Source organism: Manis pentadactyla, chromosome 11 (genome assembly GCF_030020395.1).
Source record: "Manis pentadactyla isolate mManPen7 chromosome 11, mManPen7.hap1, whole genome shotgun sequence".
Taxonomy (NCBI): Eukaryota; Metazoa; Chordata; class Mammalia; order Pholidota; family Manidae; genus Manis; species Manis pentadactyla.
The window spans coordinates 37381612-37393596 of NC_080029.1; the positions used below are offsets into that span (position 1 = coordinate 37381612).

The 11985-nt window shown below is 32.1% G+C and overlaps 1 protein-coding gene across 1 annotated transcript in view; it reads left to right on the forward strand.

Annotated features, from left to right (window-relative positions):
* SGPP1 (sphingosine-1-phosphate phosphatase 1) overlaps positions 1-11783 on the forward strand; it is a 37223-nt gene extending 25440 nt beyond the window's left edge. The window contains exon 3 of the mRNA XM_036896279.2: positions 9341-11783. Coding sequence (XP_036752174.1) covers positions 9341-9892 — 552 coding nt within the window. The 3' untranslated portion in view covers positions 9893-11783. The remainder of the gene's footprint in view (positions 1-9340) is intronic.
* Positions 11784-11985: the final 202 nt, after the last annotated feature.

The following is an 11985-nucleotide window of genomic DNA, read 5'->3' on the forward strand; positions in this document are numbered from 1 at the left end:
TTGTTTTTCTTTTGAAAGTGAAATCAGGGGTAATTTGTAAGCATTGTAAATTATAGTTCAGTGTTTAACCGTAACTGTTGTTAATAATATATTGCTTATCATTTTGTAATTGATAAATGAAATTATACCCATTAATGAACCCCCCTTTGTTAACATTATGGATCTGATATATTCCCGCAATTTTTGCATTTTCTGCATTTTAATGTTCCAGTAATGACTTGCATTTGAGCTATTTTCTTAATTATAATTAGTTTTTCCACTGTTTATTGTGAAATTAGTATGGAACTATAGGCAGAGTGTGCCCTAGAAGTTGCTAATATGTGCTTACATACCATATTATCTAAGTGGGTATTTTCATTAACATTAAGAAGAGAGTTTCAATAATGTGTTCTAATAATTTGTAATGAACATTTGGTATTTGCCATATGCTTTGTTGTTATTGTTACAACACAGAGCAACAGCTTAGTTTATTTTTAACATCCACATTACTTTCGTAGATTGTTACTTTTCTTAATCCCCAGAAAAGTAGACGAGTTACTACATCCATTTTTTTAACTTGAAACCTTTCAAAAGTTAATTTCTTAAGACACAAGCCATTTTTAAGTTACTAGATTGAATACTTGTCAAATTACTGTTTTGTTTCTACATTAGAAAATTATCAATATATCGTAATTACACTGACCAAAAATTGTATTAAAAGTTTAAATGGCTGTATGTGGAAAGTCTTTTTAGAAAGGTATTATGAAATTATAAAATAGTATGTACCTCTCAAACCCATTTTTATAAAAACTAAAAATCAAACCAACAAAAAAAACAACCAAAAAACTCCCACCAAAACCCCAAAACATGTTGTAAGAAAGGTCTGGAACAGCAAACACCAAAAGTTTTAATAGTGATTATTCCTGGATAACTATTTGTTAGTGTTTATTAGTGTTTTATCATTTTTCTTTACTGAGCATGTATTAAATTTGAATTTTTAATTGAAGATAAAAATTTCAAAATCTATCCCTAGTAATACCTTTAAAATCAAAGGTAATGCATTCCCATAGTACATTTTGTTATTAGAAACTCTGTTGGCATCTAAGAGGCATATTGAAATCAGAAGCAGGACACCTGAAATATACTATGATTAAAAAGCAACAATAGGCATCCTGAATTCTAGTCTCAGCAAACTAGCCTCCCTGTTCTACTGCCTGATCAGGAGAAATGAAAGGGAGGTAATTCCAGATTTAATACATAATGAGTCTTTACCGAATTTATGGTATTGATATTTTCTACCATAAATTTGATGATAATCTTGAATATTCCATTTAATTGTGTAATTATCTATCAACTTTCAGGGCATATAAAGTTATTTAAAATTAATAACTAAAATTATTTGCTATGTTTTTGGAAAATTTGCTTTGAGATCTTTATGTTACCTCTTAACTTTTCTTTATTGTATACTTTGTACTGTAATGCTTAAAACCATTTAGTTATACATTTTAATGTTACGTATTAAATTGATAGCACAATGATAGCTGCCGTATTTTGTTCTTAATTCAGTTCTTCTCTCCTGTTCTAGTTCTGTTGCCTGGAATTTCAATCTCCTTACTATTCATGCTAATATCATAAATAGTTAATAACTCATTTAGAAAGGGAGGCAGATTTGAAGAGTCTTGTAGCAATCTAAGTTTAATATTCTTGGAGTTAAATGTAATGTAATACTGTGTGTCAACTACCCTTCAATAAAAAATAATTATCTACAAAAAAAAAAATATTCTTGGAGTTATACAAAAAAAGTAGAGGACAAGAAATACTGGATGTTTTATGTTATACTGAAGTATACTCGAGTATTCTAAAATATACTGAAACGATATATTTTAAAGAATTCTTAAAGGGATCAAATGTAAACAAAGTCTTAAAAAGTCATTTAATTGATTATTTTTTTAAGGGTACTGTAAAAAACATTTTGTAGAAATGAAAATGTATATAACATGAAAGGATTGTAATTAAAAAAATAGCTAAGTTCAGAGCTAGTAACTCTTCTTTTAACCTTAGAGTAAATATATTATGTGTGGTTTTATATAAATAACTAACCAGTGGTCATTTATTTAAACATAACTTGGTCCACATTCTATGTGAGAATTACAAGGCTCAGAATATTTCCATATTAGTGTGTAACTTAAAATTTTGAATCAGTCATGAAATTTAAATAAGAAATAAGGCATGTGGTTATTCCCTGAGACCTGTGTCTTCAGATTCAAGGTAGGGAAGAAAGGGTAAGATGATAAAGGGAACATAACTTCATAAAGTGAAACTGACAATTGGGGGGTCTGAAATATGAGTAATAGAGGTTTGACAATCACATAATTTGCAATCTCTAATATCCAAAGTTTGGGTCACTTGTGGAATCTTTTGAGTAACTGTAGTAAAATTCAATTAACCATAATTCTTTGGTAACTTAGGTATGTATCAATGAGTTTTCATGGAACCCCTTGTTAAAAAAAAATGTTGAAAATTTAGTTTCTCTTGACTTTACAATATTTAATTCCTAGTTCTGAGACTATTCATTTTTTTCAACAAATGTATTGACCAACTTCAATCTATGAGCTTAAATAAGTAGCTTTCTGACCTTACTCCAGTTTTTTCTTAATTTAAAAACTGGCTAGGTAAGATAACTATAAATTTTGATCAAATTTGGACACTTTTGAAAAGAAAGCACTTTTAATATTTATTCTGGGGAAAACAGAGTAAAATTAGATTGTCCCAGGCAAGCCATATCAAAGGTGGTTCTAAGAATTAAATGTGGCAACAAATGTAAAATATTAGAATAGTGTTTTCAGTACAGAAAGTACTATTATACCCTGATATCTTTAGTCTAAAAGCAAGAAATTCTGTTTAATCTATTTCTCTTACAGAGTTCTTGTCAGGCAAGATTATATAGTCAATGTGATGAGTCTAAGGAATTATTTTGATTGTCTTAATTTAACCAAATTTTACTGCCTGCTAATGTGTCAGTTACTGGGGTACATATGTATAAATAAGATAAAGTCTTTGCCTTTGAGAAATCACAGTCTAAGTATATATTATATAAATATGTAATGCAGTAATTCTTAACTGGGGCTGCACAATAGAATCACTGGGGAGCTTTTAAAAAAAATACTGATGGCCCATTCCCACTTAAGTTCAATTAAGTCGATCTGTGAGGACTGGCCAGGCATCAGTTATTGTAAAATTCCCAAAGTGATTTTAACGGGCACCAAAGGTTGTGGACCTTTGGTTTTCTGGGAGAAATAGATAAGCTAAAAAATGGGAAACAACATGGTAACTGTTTTAGCAGGTTTTAGAAGATGCTATGGGAAGAAAGAGGAAGAAGTTCCCTATTATGGGGTAGGAAAAGAAAGTTTGTGGAGAAGATAGATGCCTGAGCAGTATCTCAAAGGATGTGTAATAGTTTGCCTAAAATATGGATTGGAAAGGTAATTCCAAGATAAGTAGAAGTAGAATCTATAAATTCATTATGGGATCTGACATTGGAGGTTAATAATAGGCAGAAGCCTGATATGAAATACTTTGTATGTCCTTCTAAGAAGTTTAAATACACAAATGATTTATTGCCTCAGTTCATATTTCCATAAACATTTTGTTAACTGATTGTAGCTTTCTTTGACCTATTATAAAAGGAGTCATTTGTATAAAGTGAACACAATTAAAAATTTAAATAACCTTACTTCATATTGTAGAATAGGACAATACCAGTGAAAGCTTGTTTTATATAGAAATAAAAATTTTTAATGTTTTTCTATTATCTATAGTATGGTAAGTTGTTGAAAAACAGAGTAAAGATATTCATGTACAATTTAATTTAGTAGATTTTGTTAAAGTAGATAAATTCCTGTAAAGGATTCATTTATTCATTCATCTATTCAGCAGATATTTGAGTATCTCCAATATGCTAAATTACCTGGGAAGGTAGTGGTGAAAGAACATAATCTATTTCCTCAAAAAATTTTAGTTGGATATTCAGTTCTTAGTCTCTTTAGTAGTTGTCTATGTATTCTGCAGCTATTTTATACTCCTTAGTATTCTGATTTGGAGTTGAATTCATCAATAGGAAAAATGGTTTCAAGCATTGTACTGTTTACCAACAATGACAAAGATTTTATTGAACTGTTGGACAGTGAGGACAATGGCAGGAATCTGGGGTGTATTGAAGTCTTAAATGTACAAGGCAAACTTAAAAACTTTTTGAATAACATTATTTTATCATGGTGCAGCAGGGAAGGCTTTCTTAAGAAATAATGATAAGTATGACTACACTAAAATTTAGAACTTCTGTTCATCAACAAATGTCATAAAGAAAATGAAAAGTCAAACCACAAACTCCAATAGATGTTTATAGCACATATTATTGATAAAAGAGTTTACTGATAAAGGTATAATTGATAAAGGATTTATATGAAGACTAAAGAGGCCATGTAAAGCACCAAGAAAAAGAAAGTCAAATCCAAAAACACAGTTGGTCAAAAGTTACAGAAATCTACATTGCATAGAAAATGAACAGCCCATAAACTTGTGAAAAGGTAATGAATAATCAGGTAAATGCAAATTAAACCAATCATGAAATGCCAACAACTGATGGGGTATAAATTTCTATAAACATTTTGGAAATTTTCTTTTGTCTTATAAAATTGACATGCACATATCTTATAATTCTGTCATCCCATTCCTACACATATATATTGGAGAAACTCTTGCAGACCCAAACCAAGGAATATTCAAAGAGAGCATAGTAGCTTTGTTTATAATACTCCTGGTATGCTTATAGATACCAACTAAGAAAGTATTCAATTTCAACCATAATGAATGAACTAATCCAAAACCTAAAAACAAGCTAAATGACCATTAGTGGGAAGGTGGAAAAATAAATTATATAATCCACCACATCAACAAAAAGGACAAAAATCACACAATCATCTCAATAGATGCTGAAAAAGCATTTGACAAAATTCAACATCCATTCATGGTAAACACTCTCAACAAAATGGGTATAGAGGGTAAGTACCGCAACCTAGATAAGGCCATATATGACAAACCCACAGCCAACATCATACTTACCAGTGAAAAGCTGAAAGCTTTTCCTCTTAAGATTGGGAACAAGAAAAGGATGTCCACTCTCCCCACTTTTATTCAGCATAGTACTGGAGGTCCTAGCCGTAGCAATCAGACAACACAAAAAAAAATAAAAGGCATCCAGATCGGTAAGGAAGAAGTTAAACTGTCACTGCAGACGACATGATACTGTACATAGAAAACCCTAAAGATTATACCAGAAACCAATTAGAACTAATAACTGAACTCAGCAAAGTTGCAGGATACAAAATTAATACACAGAAATCTGTGGCATTCCTGTATACTAACAATGAATTAGCAGAAATAAACAGGAAAACAACTTCATTTACAATTGCATCAAAAAGAATAAAATACCTAGGAATAAACCTAATCAAGGAGATGAATACCTATACACTGAAAACTCAAGACATTCATGAGATAAATTAAAGAAGACACCAATAAATGGAAATATGTCCCATGCTCATGGATAGGAAGAATTAATATTGTCAAAATGGCCATCCTGCCCAAAGCATTTCTACAGATTCATTGTAAACCCTATCAAAATACCAATAGCATTCTTCAACCAACTAGAATAAATAGTTCTAAAATTCATATGGAACCACAAAAGACCCTGAAGAACCAAAGCAATCCTGAGAGAGAAAAACAAAGCTGGGGGAATTACACTCCCTGACTTCAGACTGTACTACAAAACCATAGTAATCAGAACAATTTAGTACTGGCACAAGAACAGACCCATAGATTAATGGAACAGAACAGAGAGCCCAAACACAAACCCACACATTTATGGCCCATTAATGTATGATAAAGGAGCCATGGATATACAATGGGGAAATGACAGCCTCTTCAACAACTGGTGTTGGCAAAACTGGACAGCTACCTGTAAGAGATTGAGACTGGATTATGTCTAACCCCATACACAAAAGTAAACTCAAAATGGATCAAAGACCTGAATGTAAGTCATGAAATCATAAAACTCTTAGAAGAAAACCTAGGCAAAAATCTCTTGAATATAAACTTGAACAACTTCTTCATGAACATATCTCCACGGGCAAGGGAAACAAAAGCAAAAGTGAACCAACGGGACTACATCAAACTACAAAGCTTCTCTTCAGCAAAGGACACCAGCAGAACAAAAAGGTATCCTACAGTATGGGAGAATATATTCATAAATGACTTATCCGATAAGGGGTTAACATCCAAAATATATGAAAAACTCACATGCCTCAACATCCAAAAAATAAATAATCTGATTAAAAAATGGGCAGAGGATCTGAACAGACACTTCTCCAAAGAAGGAATTCTGATGGCCAAGAAGCAGATGAAAAGATGCTCCACATCACTAATCATCAAGGAAATGCAAATTTAAAGCCACAGTGAAATATCACCTCACACCAGTTAGGATGGCCAACATCCAAAAGAAGGAACAGCAAAAGCTGGCAAGGATGCAGAGAAAGGGGAACCCTCCTACACTGTTGGTGGGAATGTAAATTAGTTCAACCTTTGGGGAAAGCAATATGGAGGTTCCTCAAAAACACTAAAAATAGAAATACCACTTGACCCAGGAATTCCACTCCTAAGAATTTACCCTAAGAAAACAAGATCCTAGATGCAAAAAGACATATGCACCTTCCTGTTTATTGCTGCATTATTTATAATAGCCAAGATATGGAAGCAACCTAAGTATCCAACAGTAGATGAATGGATAAAGAAGAGGTGGTACATATACACAATGGAATATGATTCAGCCATAAAAGAAAAAGAAATCCTACCATTTGCAACAACATGGATGGAGCTAGAGGGTATTATTATGCTCAGTGAAATAAGCCGGGCAGAGGAAGACAAGTAACAAATGATTTCACTCATTTGTGGAGTATAACAACAAAGCAAAATTGAAGGAACCAAAAAGCAGCAGACTCAACAGACTCCAAGAAGGGACTAGTGGTTACCAAAGGGAAGGGGGTGGAGAAGGTGGGTGGGGAAGGAGGAAGAAGGGGATTACAGGGCACTATAGTTCACACTCACAATATAGGTAGGTCTCGGGGAAGGCAGTACAGCACCGAGAAGATAAGTAATGACTCTACAGCATCTTACTACACTGATAGTGACTGCAATGGTGGGATGAAAGTTGAAACCGCAATGTTGTTCATGTGAAACCTTTATAAGATTGTGTATCAGTGATGCTTTAATTAAAATAAATAAATTATTTAATCACAGCAAAATATTACGTAGTTGTGCAAGTGAAAGACCTACAACTACATGTAATGAATAAACCTTAAAGACAATGTTAAATGTAAAAAGCAAATCAAAGGATACTGTATACTATATAACATTTTTATAAAGCTCAGAAAGAAGCCAAACTAGGTAACACTTTATTTGGAGATATGTGACAAACAGCTTTTAAAAACAGGTATTTTATTCAGCCAAAGCTTGAGTTTATAATTGTCTCTGGTGAAGATGTAGAGTAATAGAATAAGAGAGCACATCAGTAGATTGAAAGTACTGGTATTACACTTCTTTTTTGGGGCAATGAATTCATAGCTATTAATTTTATAATTTCATATACACTTTACATATCTTTTTCTATGTATGAAGTATTACATAATAAAAATTGTAAGACAGAAAAACATTAAAGTAGGCTGTTGCTAAACTGTATTGAATACTGCTGAGAAATGACCATTGTTTTTGGCAGCATAAAGACCGCTAGTATCAAAGAAGAGTGGTCTTAGTGCACTGATGAGTTTAGAAAAAAAAGGAAGTGTGGAAGTGCAGGCAGTGAATATAAGTAACTCTTTTGATAAAATATTAATATTAAGAGTAGATCCCTGGGTTTTGTTTTAAGTTGGAAGTTCTGTAACATTTTTGTTCATGAATGATTCATAAAGGAAAGTTATTTTAATAATAGTTTTATTTCCTGCAGTAAACTATCCTTTACCATCTACCCAATTGTTTGTGCCTATAATTAGGAGTCATCTTTGATCCTTTTCTCTCTTGCTTCACTCTCACTTTCAAACCATCACCATGTTGAAGTTGTCAACTTTTAAAAGTATTTTACTGAATCCGTCTATGTACTCTTCATGTAGATTTGGACCATATCTAGAGTGAACCACTGCAGTACTTTCCACTAGTACTCTCCTATCTTCTGCACTTTTCCTCCATAATCCATTCTCTGCACAGCAGATAAGTGTTCTTTTACAAATATCAATCGGATTGTGTTAAACTCCTACTTCGGAATCTTTCAAAGGCTCCCTCTCACTTTTGACACAAAATCTAAACTCCTTACCTAGCCTACAAGGGCCCTACATGATTTGAGCTCTCTCTATCTCTTTGACCTCATGCCACATCCTCTTTCTTTTGCATACTATACTATCTGAGCCATACTGAATTTCTCTCAGTGATTTGAACTCACTCACTAGTTTCTTCACTGCCTCAAGGCCTTAGCACTTGGTATTCCTTCCACCTGGAGCACTTTTCCTTCGACCTAAAGATAGGGCTGACTCCTGTTTGGAATCAGGTCTGTGCTCAAGTGCTACCTCCTCAGACAGGTTTCCATAATCACTCTACTAGGGTCTTTTATTATAGTATCCCATTGTCCTGCTTTATTTTCCTCATAACATAACTGTCTGAAATTGTAGTTTTTATCTACTATTTTACTTACATGGTTATTGTCAGTCATCCCCACTAAAATGTAAGCTCTGTGACAGCAGGAATCTCATCATTTTTAAAGCAATGTATCCTCAGCCCCTAAAATAGTACCAGGCAAATGTAGGTATTCAATATTTGTTCAGTGAATGAAAAATTGGAAAAGGGAACTATCCAAGCTTTATAGGCTCTTTAGTCATGGAAATAATTATATATTTAAATATGTATGAAATGAAAATAGTTTCTTTGAAAAATAAGTATACTCTTTTACCCAGAAATGAAAACTTCATCATAATTTAAACATAGTTTGTTGTCCAGGATTTGAATATAAATTTAAGTATAGTATATATTAGTTAATTAATAAAGGATAAAACTATGAAAACATAATCCTTTTATTATTATCAATAAATTCTGTTATACTATGCAGGTTTTAGTACCTTTTATATGGTCATTTAATAAAGTTTACTTTGTGAATGTGACATATTAAAAAAATTTATATTTACTAACATTTGAAATGTGAAATGTATGTTTTTAAATGCCAAAAAATAGTATTACACTAAACAATTCTACTTCTCTCTTTTCCCAGGATATTATTGCTGGATTCCTATATACCATTTTAATCTTAGCTATCTTCTATCCATTTGTGGACCTGATTGACAACTTCAATCAAACTCACAAATATGCACCATTAATCATCATCGGGCTTCATTTAGCCTTAGGGATCTTTTCTTTCACACTCGACACCTGGAGTACATCCCGGGGAGACACAGCTGAGATTCTAGGAAGTGGTGCTGGAATTGCATGTGGATCTCATGTTATCTATAATGTGGGTCTAATATTAGATCCTTCTCTGGATATATTACCTTTAGCTATGCCCCCCATTACCGTGACTCTGTTTGGAAAAGCCATATTGCGGATCCTTATAGGGATGGCATTTGTACTAATAGTCAGAGATATGATGAAAAAGATCACCATTCCTTTAGCTTGTAAGATCTTCAGTATACCGTATGATGATGTTCGAAGAGCAAGACAGCACATGGAAGTTGAACTTCCTTATCGGTATATTACCTATGGAATGGTTGGTTTCTCTATCACATTTTTGATTCCTTACATATTTTTCTTTATTGGTATCTCTTGATGGAGAAATACTGTTTATGATAAAAAAGGAGGGTATCAGTTACTGATATCTAAAAATATATTCTAGGTAAAAGCCAAATCGGAGTTAGGCTTTTGCAGGAATTTAACTTAGTTATTTAAGTAAATTCCTAAGAGTCAGTGCATTTTGTCATTGCACATCCAAATATTGTTTTAGGTGAGCTGAGCTATTTCAACACTGAGAAAATGATAAGTATCCATTTAGAATGTTCTTGTAATATTTGGAGGGTTTTGTGCTGTTATGGATTCCAGTTGTATATAATATATATTAAGGTACATAACATGCGATTATGTATCTAATATATGTTATATATAATATGCCTGAGTTTTTTAAACTGTGGGGGTGTACTATAAAATCAATAATAATATGCAAACATTGTACCTGTGTACTTGGACTTAATACAGGTATATTGTTATTAACAAATATATTTAACATTTATCTACTATGGGAGCCATTTCCTAATAGAATTGCAGAATTACTAGCCCAGAATTCACATGCTAACACATTGGTTTACTGCCTCTTGTTTACACTGCCATCACCTTTCATGTTACCCATGATGTTGAACATGGGAGGCATTTTTAATGGACCAAATTTTCAGAAAAATTAGTTTTGTGATTCCTTTTTTTTCACCCAGTTCTGAAAACTGTGTTGAAGGTATTTTATTTGCAATAGTTCTGGATATCAGCTTAGTAATTCCGGTACTGAATTTTATTGCTTGCTAAGTGTGCCTTTCTGTTGCTGAATTAATAAATGCCATGTATACTGTGATATAAAAATAAGATGATAACTTTATCTTAAGTTACATATAATCAGGCTAACATTTTAAAAATATGTCAAATTGACAGGGCTAGAAGTAAACCATCCTCAATTCTTTAGCCTTTGTTTAGAAAGAAATGTGGAATGGGCTAAACTTTCTCACTAATTTATTGGGAAGCTAAATGGAGAAATATTTCCATTTTTGTAGGTATTTTTCTGTGTATTATAAGTTATAAGAATAAGATATATTTTTTGTACATTGTCTTGATGGTTTATATTGCAGGTAGATATTTCCAGTGAATGGACATGTAAAAGTTGAAATTTATAGATGGGACAATGCACATGCTTCATATGTAAACAAACCATTTTTCTAAATTATTTGGAAAGGATTGGACTGAGCAATGTTAACTTTTAGTACCCATTTATTATTAGCTACTTAAGGTAAATTATAAAATGTAGCAGTATCAGTATTTTAGATCCTATTATCTTTTTCAACTTTATTATTTTCACATTGTGTAAAATTTGGGTATAGTATTAAACTCTTCTTTATTCTGTCTGTGCCTTTATATTTTGAAGTGTAGTTGTAATTAAGTTAACGTTACGTTTACTTGTGGTAAGTTTTTCATAAAAAAGAGAATTAACTTTCTATATAAATGAACATCAGGAGAAGAATTACTGACTTTAGTGCAATATCTGATTATTCAGAAATATCACTTAAGGTGTTTCTATTTGGGGCAGCATAACTATTTGAGCTCATATTTTTATAATTCTGATTGAGAATTTAGGGACATGGTAATTTTTACCAATATTGAATCTGATAATTTTAAGTAAAGCAACTAAATTTGAGACCCTTCCCTATTGGTTAAAAGGAAACCAAGGCACTTAGGAATTTATTGGTACGTTGGAAAATGTGCAAAGAACTTTTGTTTCTAATTGTGCTTAATAGAACTGTAAGGACTATTTCCCATTATTTAGGTTTATGCTATCTTACTAATTTTGTATCTAGCTTAAAAGGCATTTGAAAAGATTCCATTTCTTTGTTTTATTATTATTTTTTTGTCCTATGATAGTTCCATGCTAAATGTATTTTAAAATAAAAGCCAAATTCAGGATTAAAGGGTGTGTTTTTTGTGTGTGGTTTCTATGCATTTGTGTCTGTATTATCTGGTAGAGAGTAACCAAATCCATCTAGGATTTTCATTCTAAGCAGGCTTTTCCTCTGAAGCATTTTATTCAAAAACAGAACACTGTTTTCACTAACAGAAGACATTGAAGAAATTCTTTAGCATTCAAACTGACTTTGAGCTCCATTTATAATC